Source organism: Theropithecus gelada, chromosome 15, assembly GCF_003255815.1.
Source record: "Theropithecus gelada isolate Dixy chromosome 15, Tgel_1.0, whole genome shotgun sequence".
NCBI lineage: Eukaryota > Metazoa > Chordata > Mammalia > Primates > Cercopithecidae > Theropithecus > Theropithecus gelada.
The window spans coordinates 98,285,952-98,305,806 of NC_037683.1; the positions used below are offsets into that span (position 1 = coordinate 98,285,952).

At 40.7% G+C, this 19,855-nt stretch overlaps 1 protein-coding gene across 4 annotated transcripts in view; it reads left to right on the forward strand.

Moving 5' to 3' along the window:
* Window positions 1-19,855, forward strand: part of NTRK2 (neurotrophic receptor tyrosine kinase 2) — a 364,220-nt gene that overhangs the window by 206,709 nt on the left and 137,656 nt on the right. For 2 of the 4 annotated variants that reach the window (XM_025358954.1, XM_025358956.1), the window contains one exon: window positions 2,689-8,790. The exons of the other annotated variants lie outside the window; for them this stretch is intronic. In XM_025358954.1, the coding sequence (XP_025214739.1) occupies window positions 2,689-2,717 (29 nt within the window). In that variant the 3' untranslated portion in view covers window positions 2,718-8,790. Of the gene's footprint in view, window positions 1-2,688; window positions 8,791-19,855 lie in introns of those variants that run through there. 4 annotated transcript variants of the gene reach the window in all.

Sequence of the window (19,855 nt, forward strand, 5' to 3'; positions counted from 1 at the left end):
CTACTCGGGAGGCTGAGGCAGGAGAATGGCATAAACCCGGGAGGCGGAGCTTGCAGTGAGCTGAGATCCGGCCACTGCACTCCAGCCTGGGCGACAGAGTGAGACTCCGTCTCAAAAAAAAAAGAAATCCAGGAAGAAAGGCTTCAAAGGTTATTTCCTTAATCTGGAGTCTGTGGAGATTTTTTGCAAAGGTTTGGGTTCCCTTTGGAGTAGTCTTGATTGTGTGGCTCAGTCATTCTGTGCCTCCTGTCAGTTTCTGGCCTCTACCCAAGTGGCCAACCTCCATTTGGTCATTCCTTCTGTATAAAGTCTTGCTAGGCCCTGCACCCAACCGCAGTGTCCCGGCTTTGTGTCCTCAGTCACTCCACACCATATACCAAAAGAGATTTTCATTTTTCCAGGCAACAAGCCACGTATACACTCATGATTTTAAGAACACTTAAAATCACAAATCTTCCATGAATCCTTTTTCAAATAAATGAGAATGAAGAAGCGATTTACTTCTTTCCTTCCCTTCACCCTTTTGTAAATGTCATTTTTTTATCTCATAATTTTTTTCCTTTATCTTTGGTGTATCTGTGGCCTTCTGTTAAATATTGAGTATGAGTACTCTCATGTGTTTCTGCAATCTCTTTTAGGTTAGATTGTAAGCTCTTGGAGAGCAGGATCTCTATCTGTTGACCTATTCCTTCATAGCACAGGACGTGGTGTACTTTTGATGTTGGCCACATGTTGACCAGATGTAGCTTTATATTACTGAAATATTAATTGCTAGCAGATATGTAACAAGAAAGATGACTCATAATCATTTTCATTGGTTTTATTCCTATCAAACTTGCCTACATAGTTGTTTATTTATTAGACAAGTTTTTAATAATATATTAGCCAATTTAAACAGATTCAGATAACAATTTTAGCAGAAATAGGCTTTGGACAAAAAATCTTTGAACATTCTAATTGTAGTCATGCAGAAATTAAAATATTTCAAAATGTATAGACCTGACATGTAGACTAATCTGTTGCTATAGGCCCATGAAATGTTGAGAACTTTGATTTCAATTAGATAATTCCCATTGACTATATATATGTGTGTGTGTATATATATTTATTTATATACATATATATGTGTGTATATATATATTTATGTGTGTTATATAAATATACACACATACATGTACTCTATATATACACACATATACTATACATATACATATGTGTGTGTGTGTATATATATATGTAAAAAACATATATTTTAGAGACAGAGTCTCACTCTGTCACCCAGGCTGGAGTGCAATGGCACAGTTGTAGCTCACTATAACCTGGAACTCCTGGGCTCAAGCAATCCTCTTGACATAGCCTCCTAAGTAGCTAGGACTCTTAGGTATGCACCGCCATGTCTGGCTAATTTATTTTTTTATTTTTTATTTCTATTTTTTGTAGAGATATAGTTCTCACTATGTTGCCCAGGCTGGTCTTGAACTCCTGGACTCAAGTGATCCTTCCCAACTTGGCCTCCCAAGGGAGGGATTGCAGGCATGAGCCCCATTGAATATTTTTTACAAGTGAGCTTTTAAAGAACCTCTAAAGAAGGGCTCTTTTAAGAAGTTGCAATGAAAAAACATTGAGAAGATCTCAGAGTTTAGAAAACTTACCATGTGCTTAAAGCATAATATCACATGGACAGTACAACGTTACTATTCTTATGGCTCCATCAGAGACTTGAGCCAAAAACTGGCCTATTTACTTCTCTTTCCTAAAACTGCATGCTATTCAAAGATGTTGACTTTAGAATATACACGTGATCTTACAAAGATCACTGAATTGTAAGAATCTATTGTGTATATGATCTATATGTATGATCTTACTCATTTCACTGAAGTTTAAGAATCTAACTTACATAATAAAGACAATTCATTAAATATTTATTTATAACACTATTTTAATGCTAGGAACTAGAGAGCTCTTGAAAATAATGGCTTGTTCCCTGCTCTCAAGGAGTCTCACTGGCAAGGCCGAGAGTTAGATCATCATATAATCATAATGCAATGTGATAGGCATTACAATAGAATAGGTTAGAGCATGGGTCCAAAACCCCAATTACCAACAAGAATCAGGCACGTCAATGTAAGAAACAGGCTGGAAGAAAAATGATGTGGGGTAGTAAGGACCATGCTGGAGTATGGGCCTGGTATTGCCAGATATTCTAATTTTTTTCCAGAGAAAACAGGTGTTTATTATTTTGTGTGGATTCCCCAAGATTTAAGACACCGGGTGAGATAAATAAAAATATATCAGTGTGAGGCAGGTTTGACTCGCAGTCTACCACCCGTTTGTGATACTCTGAATTAGACCTGAAGGATCAATGAATAAAAATACCTTATTTTACAAACGATGCTCAGAAGTAGCTTGTCCAGAGTGATACAAGCTCAATACGTGCATAGTTTGGCTTTAAAAACAAAATAATAAACAAACATGATCAAATCCGACTTCTTAAAATGATGCATAAAATAATTTTAGTGAAAGATGGTGATCAATTATATCCCCTGAAGTATGTTTTCACTATCTGGAGTGATCTGAGGGTTTCATTTACAAAGTCCGGAGGTGGTTTGCAGGATTGTAGAGCAATCTGAACAGGGCTGAATTCCTCCCGAGCACGTTCCAATAGCAAGTCTGTCTACTTTATTGCAGGGCCCAGAGGTTCCCCCAAGACCGCCTGATAATAATTTGGTATTTGGAGGCTCCTGTGTCACTGCAGGAACTAAAGGAGGCTAAATCCATGCCTGATGGAGGAGAAGAGTTCTATGGTTATCTGCAAATTCTGGCCAGACAAGATCTTGACGTCACTCCTTAGCTTCCATAACCTAGCCAAGCAAGAAGTTGCCTTTCCAAGACAAAGCAGTGTGCTCTAATGACTAACCCCTCAAAGTACTCTGCCACTTTAACTATAGACCCATCTCCTCGATCAATCAGGATGGCAAGATGGAGCTGAGGAGCTCAGCAACATCAAGTCTGGAGTTGGTCTTTAATTCAACTAGCTTGTTTAGACGTGTCTGAACACCACGTCACCTGACAGCACGGGGTGGTTTCCCAGTAAAATTCACAAACTCGGCTCAAGGGCAGCTGTGTGCTGCTTTCCTTTCCTTGCCTGCTGAGAAAGGTTTTGACAGGGAACAATGGAAACACACCTTCTGAGCTGAAACAAACCAACAGAAACAAAACACACTAACCAGCAAAGACCCCAAATCATCAGTCTTGGGTTCTCTCGAAGGGTGGGAGTGCGTCTTATCTTCTCCCGTCGGAGCAAACACGATAGATGTCCTCCCTAAAATTGTGTCTTCCCTAGAGCAGCCTTGTAAATTAGCTAGGGTCCTAGGCTTGAGGCCTAAATCGACTTAAAATTGTCTCTAAATATGGACCTGGATGTGTTTGCACTTGCAGAGCATGCCCTCTTCATGTGCCTAGGGCTAGGAACTCCCTGTGGCAGAGGCATATAAAGTATTCTGACATTTTTTTTTTCTTTTCAATTTAATTCCATTTCCAATGAAATGGATTTTTAAAAATTTTCTCCAGAGTGTGCCATACTTCTCCAGCTATTGTAGTTAATGTGCGTGTTTCCTTGTGTGTATGTGTGTTTGTGTGCGCGTATGTGTTTTCCTAGTGGTCACATGCTTGTTAGGCAATTATGTAGATAAGCACAGATTCATAGACCAGCTAGACCTGAGGAAAGAAGACCTTATAAAGGGAGGGAGTATTTTAACAGTAGCTAAAGCTATCACACAAAGCACCCATTCTGCTCCCCTCAATAGCCACAGCCCACTTCGTCATTGTCTTACCAATAAGGGGAAAGGATGTAGGTGACATTTTTCACAGAACCACAGAGGTTTTGAACATATTTGCAGTATTACTTTGAGTACACATGAGCAAAAATTCTGAATTATATCCAGGACCCAGAAGCTTATTAGATCAAAGAGTGTGGGGCCCTTCAGAGTTACCGGAGATTATCTTCAGACTTCAGTGCAATCGAATGACCATGGTCCATTTTGATGGTTAGAGATAGGACTGATAAACGGGTAGAAACAATTGCTTTAGCACTTTCTTCTGTACTTTGCCTATTAATGTTTTGTCTTTCAAAAGTATATTTTCTTCTAATTGTTTAATTGGCCAAATAATGACTGCTTTGGGAGTTGTTTGTATGCCTTGGACAGCCATGGCCTGCACTTTAAAAATAAGCTAAGTCCATTCTGCCCAGCATGAGCATTAGGACAGAGAATCCAGTTATTTTAGGATCCTTAAAAATTGCTTCTTTTATGGCACACTGGGTTGACGACTCATCTCGTGGGAACCTTCATGGTACGTTGCTGCTGTTTTGCAGGTCCCAGTACAATTCTTTCCCCCTCTCAGTGCCACGGCCCCCCCATTGCTAGCTACAACAATTTGATATCATATTCCATTTTCAACTCCAAAGGAGATGGTAAGAAGCTATCAAATAATGCTTTAAAAAAGCAACTTCAGTTTCTTAAAAGAAAGGAAATGAATACATGCTGCATAATTACATTTAAAATGTAAGCCTTGTTATTATAAGCTGCACGGAGATGAAGATTTGTTAGCAAACCAATTTCAAGCACACTCACAGTGAAGTAAAATCATGTTTTTAGCATCTGACCATTGGGTGATATTATTCTTTGTTATCAAAAAAGAAATATCACCTGATTATAGTATTCTTAGACCTCCTAGAGAAAACACTTCAGTTCTAAGTTTGGTGTCTGAAAAGAAAAACAAAAATAAAGGTTATGGATTTAGGTCAGGGAGACACTCAGAGTGATAATCTGAAGACTGCGTTTACTCCCTCATCATCAGCCAACCAAGATGGAGTTCTGCATCCTGCACATATCAGACATTTCAGTCCAATTTCACCAAAGCATCAGTGATGTTCTAGAAGCATCCCAGCAGATGGAGGATCCTAATGTATTTGTTCTGGGTATTTCCCAAGGCCCAGCCTGACTGGAGTGTGTGTACCAACAGGATGAATCCAATCAAGCTATGCCCCCATTTTGGTTTTGGGTTGGTCACTCTCGCATGTGCCAGCAGATTGTGGACCAGGACCAGCTCAGCAGACACAGTTGCAGAGTAACCTCCTACGTTGCTCAGAAGCTCCTGCTACCCAGGTGCTTTGAACAATTGAGTGCTCCCTCTGGTTAAGTAGAGATGGGACCACTGGAGTTTTTCTTGGATGTGATGCTCAATCCTTTATGGCAGCTGTTATAACAAAGTGCATGTTTCCTCCCTGGGAAGTGCAGCTTTTCTCTGTCTTTACTAATTCTGCCAGCCTGTGAGAGTAACCACCATAGCTGGGCTTCTTCTCAGATTAATTGTCATGCCAGGTCTCCTTGCTGGGGAGCTGTGATGCTGCTCTGAGGTTGATCGCTGAGGTTGTAGTGGGTTTTTGTTTAGTTTTTCTGGATTGTTCTTCTTTCTCTTGAATGGCAAGAGAAGAAACATTTTCTCTAACCCACGGCCAGGAAGGAAATGGGGATAGAGCTACTTCTTAGTTCAACCTGGTTGCCACGTAAAGGAATCTCTCTCCTTGGACTCAGCCCCTAACTGGAAGCAAGAGCCTCTGCCTCCTGAGACTGAGAGAGCAGCCCAAGGAGGAGATGAATCCATTCTGTCCTTTGTTTGGGTTTGCTTCCTGTCAGTGAGAGAATGCTGAGGCAGTTCCTGATATGTGAAACTTTCATTTTTAAAACCAGGACAGTCCTAAACAGACTGCAATGCGTTGGTCAATCCCAGTTGGTATAGGCCCAATGATTTTTGCTAGTAAGATAGAATCGTCTTCCTCACCCAAAATGCTTTTAAGTGCCCTAAAATGGGTATTTCAAAATAAAAATAAATAATACAGATTATAGTAGAAAACCTGGAAAACATAAGAAACAAAGATGAAATGAAAAGTCCCATGTAATTCCACCAGTTAGAGTTAACCACTGACATCATTTGGATATATGGCTTTCTAGTCTTGTGGGTATCCTTTTAATCTCTTGTAATATAAAGTCTGACCATATGTGTCCTTGCCTTTATTTGTACTGGAGTCTGTTAATATTTTTATAGTAATGGCTCCCTTTGGGGCGATTGTGCCACACAGTGTGTAGGAAGCATATTGGGTGTATTATTCCCAGTTTCATATTTTGTATTTCCTTGGGGATGTGCAGGGGTTAAGAGCGGGGGTCTGGCCGTAACTGGCCACGTCAGACTCTCATATGGTAAGTATCACAGAGCACACGAGGCCTGTGTTATGCGCTGGAAAGACTCAGGAAATGAGAGGCTCTCTTGTTCTGACAAGGCAGGCTGAGAGCACTCATTTAGGGTCATCACTCCAGATAACTCTAAATGCGGTTTATTGCTCAACTGAAGCAGATGATCACTTTTTGCCTCCAAGTTCTTCACCCTAGCTAGCTCTTTTCAAAGAGCTGAGTGTGCTGGATCTTAAAGGGCCAAGCTAGTTACATCTCATACATTTCCCAATATTTAGGGATGCCTTCTCTTCCACTGAGGATCCCTTGGCTATGCAAGGACCTCTGATGAGCCGGAGTCTCCCTTTGGTCACTCCCAGCTTTGCTTAAACTTGATGGAGTTTGCTGTCCAGTGATCCCCGGATCTTTCATCATGAAAGCCTTCCTTCCTCTCCTGATGTCTGAGGCCTCTAGATCTAGACTGGGGTTCTGGCAAGGAGGCTTCTATCAATAGTATGAAATCCAATAATATGTTAGTGTTGGTATTTTGCACAGTAATATTAAGGCTAGATTCTAAAAATGAGTTCAAATGAATAAGTTTCTGTGATGTAAGAGATTAGATATGTGTGATTTCAGAACCAAAGGCAGGGGGGAATCCCAGAAAGAAAACAATAATATAAGCCTAGTTTCTATATATTATTCTTATTCTTTACTGTATATGGGTAGACATCAATATTCTTTTTTATCCTGTTACTATTAATGAACACATTTTTTAACCATGCCATTGAACTTTTGGGTGCAATAAAGTGGAACCCAAGCTCCTCATTACATAATAATGGCATTTGGACTGAGTGCCATATTCCTAAATTTCCAGTAAAGTGGTTGATACAGAGAGGACAGGATAAAGCCCTATAGTGTGCAGTTACATCAAAATAGCTAGTGTCCACTTTAGGGAATGTCTTTACTAGAGATTACATGAAAGGTCTGCTTATAAAATAAGCAGATATGGCACCACTAAGCAGCCACCTGAATTGTTTTCCTACAGGAATGATTAATGTTCAGATCCATTTATGTTTTCGTGCTCAATACTTACTCCCCTTCCCTGCAACACCCAAAGGGTTTACTTTTGAAGTCATTTGGTCTTCACTCTACTACTGAGGAATAGAGAGGCACTAACTGCTTTACCCAGGGTCAGAACTCATGTTCTTACCTTCTATTAATAGAGTACTTGAGTCAGATGGACTAACTGGTCTCACATTTTCTCTATCTTGGTTTTACCTCCATAAACATCAATATCTTTACCCACGTGGTTTTTCTCTCCTCCCCTTTTTTCTGTATGTATTAGGGTTCAGGAACTATGAAGCTAATGATCACATTTCTTCCTAGTTCCTAATTTCATTAGTGCCATTTCCTAATATCTACAGAAACAATGATCAATACATGTAGCTGCTTGAGCCTCATTTAGAGGGGTAGCCTTTCTTCCCCAAGTGTTGTCAGAATGTATACATTTAGTCTGTCTTTTTCCCTCTTAGGAGTCTTTGTTTTGAGTTGATGGTAAAATTCCTCTGTTTACATGTGAGATTTTCGATTTCACTGAATTCTACCTAGATTTTTATGGACATTGGATTTGAAAGAGGAAAACACTCGTTTTCTTAGTAAGATATTGGTGATACATAGCTACGCCGCTGACTTCCAAACTCCTGGGCTTTGGGGAGGGCGACAGTGGCCAAGTAGCAGGCAGAATAAGATCATCACTCATGTCCTGAATCACACTTTCCTTCTCGGGTTGTGTATATGCTCTGCCACTTCCTACATATTACATCCTGAATTTTTAAGTAAAGTGGATCTTAGCCAGATTTGAGTCTAATGGCTGATTCATCGGCATAGTTCTTGGCGTTAACATCTCAGTGCCCTCTTTTGTTCTCTTTGAGAGGATTCATGTCATTGAGGGCCTTTGTGCCTCCTGTTGTCTCGGTGTGAGGAAGAGCTTTGGTGTGAGGGCAGAGCTATGTAAAGGGTTGCTGGGTTGGGGGATTAGTTCATATGGTCCCCACACCATCTATCTACTTTTGGAGAGAGGGGACTTTGAGTGGGTGGGTATGGATTGATGTTCCTCAAGGAAACCCTGCTGGCTAATGGGCACTACATCTGTGTATTACTGTGATTATCTCTGTAAGCTCCCCATGTGGCCAAGGACCCTTCTCCTACCTGGGCACTTCCTGCTGCCTTGTTGCACTGGTCTCAGCCGTTCAGCCCACTGCTGCTCCACCATGTTGGGCTGCGGTAGGATAGGGAAGGGGTTCTGTTGATTGCTAAATGTTGCCTAATTTTATTTCCCTCTTCCACATTTCACGCAAGAGAGTGGACCTAACACATGACTTGCGTTCTCTTCCTATGTTCAGAAACTCCAGGGCTTGCCACGTGTATGTATGAGTGACCGATGGAACTTGGAATTCTTTATCTATATGATCTATCTGAAAATGAGACTTTTGTACTGGAATTTGTGATGTAGTTGATCATTCAGAGCCAAACGCATATACCAATAAAGACAAGAGTGTCATATTTGTGGTCTCTGTTGCCTACTTTCATCACCTACTAATAATTTTTCTTACGTAGACTTGAGAATATAATTCAATATTGGGATTCCTCAAGGCACCACGAACAGTGCTTTAGAAGTTGTCACCATTGGTTCCCCAGTTGCCCCCATATAGCCTCTCTGGGTTTTCTTGAAGCAACTCCTTCACTCAGGTAGGCCAGCACTAGGGTGAGGCAAGAATGTCGCTCGCTTAAGGCACAGAATTTAAAGTGGCACCAAAAGTCTCAGTACTCAAATAATATTTTCATGCAACATTTTAAAAGATAGAAAAAGAATGCAAAAGATCTATGAAGAAAATATCAAAATTTTAAATAAAGCCAGCATAATCCCAGGAGGACTGAGATGAGTGTAAGGTGAGTGAGCTGAGTCCTACAAGTTCAGGGTCAGATCCTGTCTTTCCTTAAAATTCTGATATTTTTGGCTAGGCGCGGTGGCTCACGTCTGTAATCCCAGCACTTTGGGAGGCTGAGGTGGGCGGATCATGAAGTCAAGAGATCAAGACCTTCCTGGCCCACATGGTGAAACCCCGTCTCTACCAAAAATACAAAAATTAGCTGGGCGTGGTGGCACATGCCTGTAGTCCCAGCTACTTGGGAGGCTGAGGCAGGAGAATCACTTGAACCCGGGAGGTGGAGTTTGCAGTGAGCCGAGATCATGCCACTGCACTCCAGCCTGGCAACAGAGAGAGACAACATCTAAATAAATAAATAAATAAATAAACAACTTTTAAGCACAAATGTTTGCATTCAATTTTATCAAGAATTATTGTGTTACACTTAATATAATTTATCTCAATAACTGATTTTTAAGCATTTCCTTAAGTTGTGTGCACAAAGCAAGAATCTCACTCCCCTTAGCCTTGGCCTTGGCCTCCGGGCTCCTCGTGGCCTGGATCTTGTTGAAACCTCTGGCCTTTGCAAAGCTGTTATGTGTACACAAACTTCTCAGCTGATTATCTGTCAGTCTTCTGCCACTTCCTGAGTTCCTGGCCTAATTTCTTTCCTCACTGCCTCGTCTTCCCTTGGAGACGCAGTCCCCTGTTTCCCCTTTGTTCAGCCAGCCTCAGCATCTCCAGCAGTAACCATCCTGTGCTATCTACTGAAATAGCAGAGAAGTGCATGCTCATCTTCTCACTAATTTTTAAAATTTTTATTTGTTGTATGTGACTCTCCAGAGTGAGGGAATGAATGAGGCTGCCAAAGAGAGAGAGAGAGACAGAGAGACAGAGAGAGAGACAGAGACAGAGACAAAGAGAGAGAGATTTTGTGGAAAAGGACAGGAGGGAGGATCAGGGAACTTTCTCAGTAAGTTTGAGAAATAATCTAGGGGAAAAATGGATAAAAGTTTTAAAAAAATAAGTGAAATTCTTAAAAAAAATCTATATTGCTTTTATCCCCCACATTTGGAGATGTATGATACATTTGCTAAGTTCAAGATACATTATTTGAGATTTAAAATGCCCCATTTTCACTCAGCCAGTTTCTTAGTGCCATGAGCTCTTTTTGTAATATTTGCATTCTCTATTTTTACATAATTCCTATCTAATGCCTTTTATGGGACAGGCCCCATGGATTGTATTTTCACATTAAAAAAAACCCTAATCATTTGCTGTAGTATAGATATTACTCGTTTTACAGATGGGAAAAGTGAGACTCAGAAAGGTTAGGAGGAAAAAGAAAACCCAAATTCCACCCTGAACAAGGGGTTGTTACTGAAGCCCAGGTGGGTGTCCTGGAAGTGAGGACTCTTTCTAACCCAGCGCTGCTCATCCTTTCCAAATTAATACCCAACAATTTTCTAACTCAGCAAGAGGAACTGTAGTGTTAGCATTGCGCCTTTCATGTGGGTGATCAAGTATTCTGGGGTGTATTAACTTTCGGATCTGAAGGGTGAGGAGTGTCCACATGGTGGATACCGAACTTTCTGTTAAAGGAGGAACCTGCCAGTGGGCAGAGCCCAGGCCATCTATAGTGCAATGGTTGACACAGACTCACTGGCCTGTGATGTTTTCTCTCTCAGTAGTGTCTTTACCAGAAATACTAAATGATCATGAATATAAAGCCCTTATTTTTATTTTTTTTCCAATTAAAATTATGTAAAATCCCACTTTTTCTTTTGCCAAGGCCTCTCTGAAAAGTTTACTTTTTAAGTTTTCTTTCAGAAAATCCTAGAAAAAGCAAGCTATACCATAGATCTCAGACTCTTTCTTGAGTGGCTTCACTCCTCTGAGATTAGCATATCTGATTTCCGAGGTGAACTTGATGTCCAAGAAAAGAATTCAAAGTGTACCAAGTATGTTTGGGAGCACGTTGAGGTGCACACATTTGCTGAGTTTCTGTAGGTGATGCTGGGAGGAGTGAGAACCCACCACTCCTGGGCAGGGTCACCCTGTACCAGGAGGCCAAGGGAACACAGTGGCTAGTAAAGCCTTCTTATCAGCATCCTATGGGGAACCAGCCTTGCTGCCAATCTTATGAGCATCTCAGAGGACAGACAAGTATTCCTCTGGCTCACCTTCTACAACTTGTCCTTTCATTTTCCATTCAAAGGCCCATGTTTCCAAACTGGCTAATCGAATGGAGTCAAAATTTCTATAGATCTTTATGCTTTAGAGAGCCGTTTTAAAAACAAGAGTTGGCACTCATACGTGGCATTCTTCCAAGCCTGCGTCTACGTGCTTCATAAAGTCAGGGGATATCAAGGAGCTGATATTTTTGAGCACTTTATGACAGACACACATGTTGACCAATATCTCATATAAGTCTTTTAATAGAGAGAGTCACGCATGTTCTTTAAAAACATCATACAACACTTCTTTACTGGGCTTGGTAAGTGCAGATCAGTTAGAACGGCAAGGTTAGCCAAAATGAATAATTATTTTCTGACTCAATGTTTATTCTCTTAATTATCTTGATAACTTAGAAAAGACCGTAGTTTGGAGTATGAATTATTCAAATGTAGTTCAAAGTCCATTGTGACAAGTAATAAAATACATTCAAAATATTGTTTACTAGAGAGTTCCAAGCCCGCTGAACCTCCATGCATTATCAGCTACAAAGCTGCAGAGCGTGGCCAGCCCTTTGGGGTTGTGGAGATGCAGCCAGAGAGTGGTTTGGAGAAACTAATTAGAATGTGACTTCAGAGAAAAGGGGCTGAAATATTTCCAAACAGAGAATTTGATGAGTCCTTTGCTTCCCCTGGGGTGGGGGTTGTGTGTGTTTTTGCATGAATCTCGGAACATTTGCCAGTATGGAAAATTTTCCCAACGAGAGGAAATAAAACCAATCTCTGACTAATAAGACTGTCTGGGACCTCTAACAATAAAACTCCAGGATGGGGAGGGGACAACAAGGGTGGGAATGCAAGTTCAGATTAGGCTCAGGGTATATAGTCATATGTCTCTGTTGGACGATGAATGTGTAATCAGGAAGTCACGTCTCACCAGGAATTCAGTGGCAGTAGTCAATGACTGACATCAAAAATTGCAGATGGAAATAAATACTTATTGACAATTTTGTAAGTTCTGAATTATGGTCTGTTCAACAAACGAACAAGTGCTTTGGCATCTCCAGCTCCTAGAACAATGCCTAGGACATTGTAGGTTTATAATAAATAGGTAGTAAACAACTGAATGAACAAAGGAATGGATGATCTCTACTTTGCCTGTCATCTTACTGTAGCTTTGGGAAGAAAATACATCTCTACTTCATTGAGCTTCAGACATCTCTAGTATTTGCCTGTGATTCTAGTAGGAGCAGAAGTTTGGCTACCTTTCCTTTTGAATTGCATGTTAGCTATCCCCATTGCCATGTCTGTTCAGTGTTGGGTTTGAAGCTTTTTCTCCTGCTCTTTCTATCCCACCTCCTAAGTAATTTATGTTTTGAGAATTCTCCTGTCTGGTTTTGTAACTTGGGTTTCAGATATGCCAAAGCTTTATGTTTTGTATTATGGGAGAATAATTTCTCACAGGGCCTAATATTGAAGTTTTAATGGAAATATACATATTTCTCTCATTGAATTTACACAATAGTCCTATGGTGGGTATCCTTGTTACTTTAATCACACAGAAGGAAAACAGTAAGGCACAGAGAAATTAGACAATTTGCCCAAGAACATATAGCTACTAGGCAGGAGAGCTAGGAGTTTAACCCAGATACCCAAACCCTAGCATTGGTTTTTAATGCACACACTGAATTAGTGCCCATCTCTCTGTCTAGCCATCAAGCCAGGCTTCTTTCACACTCCTGCCAACACACACACACACACACACACACACACACACACTGACCCACAATGGATTTGAGGCAGTTTACATTGGAAATGCAGCCAATTTAACTGATGAGATGGGTATCTGCAACTTTCTCATTTTCCCCGTCATTTAAATCCTGAAATTTCTTCCCATACTATAAAACACTGTTTAGATTCAAAATTGACGACAAGGGAGAGCATGATTCTAAATGGTAAAGGCCAGACCAGAGTCTCAAGTCCTTCATCTTTGATGGAGAGCCACCCCTTGGCCACTGCCAAAGGCCAAGGTGATTTGGAAGGTGATGGTAGCAAGTTACCAGGCATTCTTTTATTTGTGGCTTTGCTCAGCTTCGTTTTTCTCAAATATGCAAGAAAGCTGGAGGACACCACTGTTGGAGGAGATCTGTATCTATTTATCCTTAACCCCAAGTCCGGTAGCAAGCCACTTGGCTGTTGGCAGTCGTCAGCAAGCAAAAGCTCTTGGACCTGTGTTTTTCACTGTGACATCTCTTGTTCTAGTGTGTGCATGACTGCATTATAATAACTAGAAATACTTTCTTTTATTTATTTATTTTTCCGAGTCGGAGTTTTCACTCGTTACCCAGGCTGGAGTGCAATGGCGCGATCTCGGCTCACTGCAACCTCTGCCTCCTGGGTTCAAGCGATTCTCCTGCCTCAGCCTTCTGAGTAGCCGGGACTACGGGCTGGCACCACCACACCCGGCTAATTATTTGTGTGTTTTTAGTAGAGACAGGTTTTCACCATGTTGGCCAGGCTGGTCTTGAACTCCTAACCTCAGGTGATCTGCCCGCCTCGGCCTCCCAAAGTGTTGGGTTTACAGGCGTGAGCCACCACACCTGGCCTACTAGAAATACTTCCTAAGAATCAAATCCCTGCATCCAAACTGGTATGTATCAAATCTGAGTGGCTAGAGGTGAGGCCAATTAATCTGCATTGTTAAAAAGCCCCCAGATGATTAGGATAAATGTAAGAGTTTGGGGATCACTGTTCCAGGTTAGACTCATTGTGGAAGGTTCTCATCCAGAAGGACCATGAAGCTGGGTGAGGTAAGGTGAGGTGAGGTGGCAAGCTCCCTGAGGACAGGCTTGTACCTTGGTTGCTGATAAGTTTTTCCTAGCTTTCCTGGCTTTGCTGATACCTGGTTACCCTTCTTGGTTGCTGTACAATTCTTTTAGGTTTTTAAACATGGAACTATTTCACTCATGGGGGTTTAGGGCACAGGTGTTGTGGCTTTGAGGGTATAGTAGCACAGGAGTTGAAAAGACATTTAAAGAATAGTCTTGTCATTCTAATCACAAGTGCTATGTCTCCATGAGGCCATGGTTCTTGTTTCTGCATCATCAGTATGGAACTTGATCCATTCATGAGTTAAGGATTCTCTGTGCACCAACGATACACCTGACACAGGTCACCAAATAGCAGATGAGAAGAATCTACTGATTCATATTTTCACAAACACTTCATAAAGTTGCTAAAATGCCAGAACTCCTAAGCTTAACTATTTGAAAAGGATTGGCAAATGTTTTAATCTATATAATCAGCAAAATGCAGAAATGCCCAGTTGAGATTAGGCTCAATCCTTCTAATAATTTGGTATCAAAATGATTAGAAACTGGAGTTGCATCAAAAGTTTTCTCAAAATTCAAGTGCACTAACCGAGTTGACTTTTCTCAGAGAAAATATGCTATAATCATGTCAAACTATCAGAATGTTAGTTGTATAACTTAGTACTTAGTATAAGGAATTATTGGGAGATTATTTTATTCCTCCTTACAAATTCTTAAGTTTCTTTTGGAATTTCATTTTATGTGATTTGATCTGTACAAAATAATGTAAGAAGAGATAATGGGACAGATGGAGAGAAATGATTGAATCACCGTGTTTCAATGAAAAGTGTTCAAATTGCATTTCACTACATAATGAATTCTGCTTCAAGTTACTTTGACATAAATAAGATTGGGTAAGAGAAACCAGAAGTAAATCAAATAAATTAATAAAACTATCAGAGCTGCTTCAATTTTGGTCCTCAGACAGTGTCTGCTTATTTGTAAAATAAAACCTGCTCTTATAAATTAAAACCCTTGCATATAACTCAGTGGAAAGCAAAAATTTAAAGAAGAGTTAGAAAATTTGGAGGCCTGATTAGGGCACCTTCTAATTTTACAAATATCAATATTTTTTTTGGAAGTTGAAAAACTGACATTTGCAACCTAGAATAGTGACCTTCAACTTTCAACTAGACTTTTTGAAAAAAAGAAGATGGGAGATACAGACTTGCATGCAATATTGACGATTAGCTGTTCTTCATATTTTCCTAATTATACACATTTACTGAACATGAGGACATTTTTGCATTTTGTCTAGACGAAGGCTGTGTCTCCACTGGCATAATATATCATGACGTTTGTGAGTCTTGTGCAAAATTGAATTTGCATCTCTGCCGCCGCTTGTAGAGTTCATTATCTTGCAATACAACCACTGGGAAAAATACAATTTTCAGTGTTTAATAAAACTGTTGTCTTCTCATAGTGCTTATGATGCTTGAACAGTTTGTCAGGCACTATTTATCACAGACACTGAACACTAATTATACTGTGTGTGTGCCTGTAAGAGTGATTTTAAATATTTTCTTTATTTAATATGTATCAGTGCAACCAGAGTTTTTTGCAACCATACTATTATTTGCATTTCTGAGAATCAATGTGTCTTTTTGCAGTATTAAACATAATAAAAAGGCCACTAAACTAACAGTAGAACATGTGAAATATGTACCGGATATAGTTAGGAGGCAAGGGAACTGATGGAAAACTCAGTCTCTTTGCTCCTTAGTTAGCCTAGGGCTGTAGAAAGAAGTAGGGCATTGGCCAGTCTGAAATATGTCTCCAGGTCTAATTAATACTTTATAACTTTCTAGGGTAGAGATGATCATTGAGGTCCCTCCAGGCTACTCAGTTCTGCAATCTGTGATTTAGGTAAATCAGAAGTTATTTAGCATGGCTTCACTAATCAGAAACTTGAAAGACCAGAGGCCTATTTTCTGATGATCCCTTGAAAATGAGATTCAAATGACCAACCACTGAAAGAATCATGTGCTAAATCACAAGACCAAGCCCCTGAAACATAGTCTCCAGCTATTACGTGGTTTTTTGAAGAATGGCGGTCATACAAACATGATTTCAGCGGGTCTTTATATTAAAGACACCATTTAAATGGGAACTGCATCTGGTGTTCTTTGTATGGTCATAAATTGAGCACATAAAATGAATGTGTAGCAGAATAGAAGTTATCTTATTTTTTTTCTTTTAATAATCCCAAGAAGTATCATGTGAGACACGTGGAAAACCCTTAGACTGAAACAATAAACAGAGTTAGTTTGGGCAACTTTGAAAGAAAAGAAAGTAAGGAAGGGCTATTTCCTAAGAGACTTACTGAAACCCAGCATTCAAAATGGTTTTCCTACTGCCATCTTGAAGAATTCTATGCTTTGTTACCATCATGTTTTCACCAACAAAAGAATTAGCTGGTCGGGCATGGTGTCTCACGCCTGTAATCCCAGCACTTTGGGAGGCTGAGGCAGGAGGATTATGAGGTCGAGGTCAGGAGTTCGAGACCAGCCTGACCAACATGGTGAAACCCCCTCTCTACTAAAAATACAAAAATTAGCCTAGTTTGGTGGCAGCTGCCTGTAATCCCAGCTACTCAGGAGGCTGAGGCAGGAGAATTGCTTGAACCTGGGAGGCAGGGGTTGCAGTGAGCTGAGATAGTGCCACTGCATTCTAGCCTGGGCGACAAAGCGAGACATGGTCTTTAAAAAAAGAAAAAAAAAAGAGCTGAAAGAAGAGAACTTTAGAGAATACAGAACACCTGTAGCTAACTAGCTAACTCTCTAGGTCAAGACTATATACTTTCATAGGTATATGAAATGTGTGACCAGTATAAATACATGTGACTAATGAGACCACTGTGAAGAATTTGTTGTAGACTCAGGTAAAGCAGTGCCACACAAATTCACCCAAAGAGGAAGTATTGGTTATAACTCTTCATGAGGTTGATGTTGTCTTCCTATATTTTTTCCTGGAAGGCAACATTTTAGTTGGGACCATGATCCAATGGGAAGAAGCTTCCAAAGCTTTTGGAGCTGTTGGTCACCTCGCCTCCTTAATGCCCAACATTTGATGGTTTGGAGAAATGTAATTGCCGCCACCCCGGCACTGCCTAGGCTTGGGTGTTCAAGTTCAGCCTCAATTATCACCAAAGCTCAGGGCCACTGCCATTCCCTGAAGCCCCTGCTCTAACCTGGGGCCTCCAACTGTTTCAGATCAGTCTTTGTCTTAGTGACACAGGCACATTCTCTTTTTCTGTTCTGTTGCTGCACAGTGGTATCTGAGGCCTGCCACTGGAGTCCGTTCACCTAATGCCGTTCCTTGAATATATTGCATAAGAAGATTCTTTTTTGTCTTTTTATCCCACCATCTCCTGTTACCTATATGTCAACACTTTCTCCTTGAGCTGACCCCTCATCAGCTTAAAACCAGTTCTTGCTTCTAGATTTTGCTTAGCTTGTGTTTTCTAGGCCACCAAATACTTTTCACTGGGTAATGTAAAAGGAGAGAGAGCAAGCCAGGAAGCAGATGTCTCTTGGGTGGTGTGTGTCTTTGAGAGTTGGAATTTGAAATCTCTGTATGAAAGGAACAGTGAATGGGTGTAATTAGTCAGGCTGATGAAGGAGTAAAACCTGGTAAGCAGTTTTTCTTGACTGGCTTAATGAAAAGCATTAGCTATCAGTTTCTGCCTAAACGCACTGAGGGTAAAACAAGTGTGGGGTTTGAACAAAAGATAAGATTCAGCGTGGGCTTGGACTCCGTTCCCGAGAATAAGTTTTGCTTGGGCGGAAAGTATGTGGTTCATCCAAAAAAAAAAAAAAAAATCAATGATTTGTGGCAGTTCTTCGTGCATTTTATTTCAGGATAATTTGTAATATTTCAGGAAATGTAAGGAGTTCTCGCAAAGGCCCAAACTGGTATTTTGTAACCAAGTCTGAATGTGTTGCTCCTTTTCTTCTCATCGCCTTAAGTCAGGCACTTTCTCTAGGTCAGTTTTCAGGGCCAAGGAATTTTTGGGGGGTTAACTTACGGTTATCTTCCATCAGCTTGTGTCCTCCCCTGTGGCATGGACCTAGCCTAAGACCTTAAGACCTGTTCACCTCCAAGTGACCAGCAAGAAATTAAGTACCCCCTGGAGGGGAAGATTTCCTGCTGTCAAAGAAATTTTAAAAATATACTCTAATATCACTTATGACACCTTTAAAGGCCTTGGAGACAAATGATGTGAGTTTCTAGAAGGAAATGATTTGATATCATTGCTTGACTATAATAAGCTGTAGTAAGGATTCTTCATGCAGCAAGACCAGATACCCCAGTGATCAAGTCCAGAGGGTGGCCCAAAATGCTGTTTCCTTTTTTGACCATCATCCAATAGTCACTGCCTCCAGGGACAGCAGATAGCCATCTCCAGCAGGACCAGCGGCATCTATTCTCTGCTTGACTTTGTTACATAGATTTCAGCTTTCTGGTTGGACCCCTGTCAAAAAATCTCTTAAACTGGGAAACTACAGAAGGGCTGGGTCCACATTTTTTTTTCCTTAAAGGAAAGATTATTTGTTAGTGTTAGTTGAGGTTGCAGATTATTTTCTTGATGTTGTGGGGACAAAAGGGACACATGATCTTGCTTTCTGTCCTATTTGATTAAAATTCAGATAAATGTTACAAGGGATGACAAAACCCATTTTTTTTAAAAGGTACATAACATCTAGATAAACTACAGAGTAGAAGAGAAAACAAAACAAATCCAGCCTCATATTTTTTTTCCACATAGTTAATAATGCAAGAAAAAGCCAGCCAGGACAAAGAAAACAGAATAAAAATGTGATTCTTGGGTTCAGATGTTAGAGATGAGCACTGAGAAAACTTAACCAGTTCTGGAAAGGGAAGGAGAAAGAAAACTTTTTTTAAGACTTGCCATCTGCTAAGTGTTTCCACATACGTTATCTCAGCTAAACTCCACCTTCAGGCAATTTCTTATGGACGAGTAAACGGATGCTTGAAGAGTTTAAGTAACAGACTCACAGCTCAGGTAGAAAGTGGCAGAGAACACTTTGGGAGGTCATGGTGGGCAGATCATGAGGTCAAGAGACCGAGACCATCCTGGCCAACATGGTGAAACCCCGTTTCTACTAAAAATACAAAAAAAATTAGCCGGGCATGGTGGCAGGCACCTGTAGTCCCAGCTACTCTGGAGGCTGAGGCAGGAGAATCGCTTGAACCTGGGAGGCTGAGGTTGCAGTGAGCCAAGATAGCGCCACTGCACTCCAGGCTGGCGATAGAGCAGGACTCCATCTCAAAAAAAAAAAAAAAAGTGGCAGACAAGAGACTCAAACCCAGCTTCCCTGGCCTCAAAGCCACCCCGGGGTCTTCTGTCTTTACTTTTTTGTAACCAGGCACTGGGCACCAATCCTATGAAAATCCCTAAGAGTTTGGACCCAGTCCTTAGAGTACTCAACATATTATAAAGTTCACCTGATCCCAGAGGCCTGCTTCAACCCATAATAGCAAAAGTGTTGAGTCCACAATCAGGACAAATCAGAAGTCACAAAACCTGCTTCAGTTTAAGTCTCTGGGAAGCCCAGCCTTCATTTTTGGCTAATTGCCCCGTTGGCGAACTTTCCCCATTATTTATTAATGACAGCAATTGTTTTAAAGTGGCT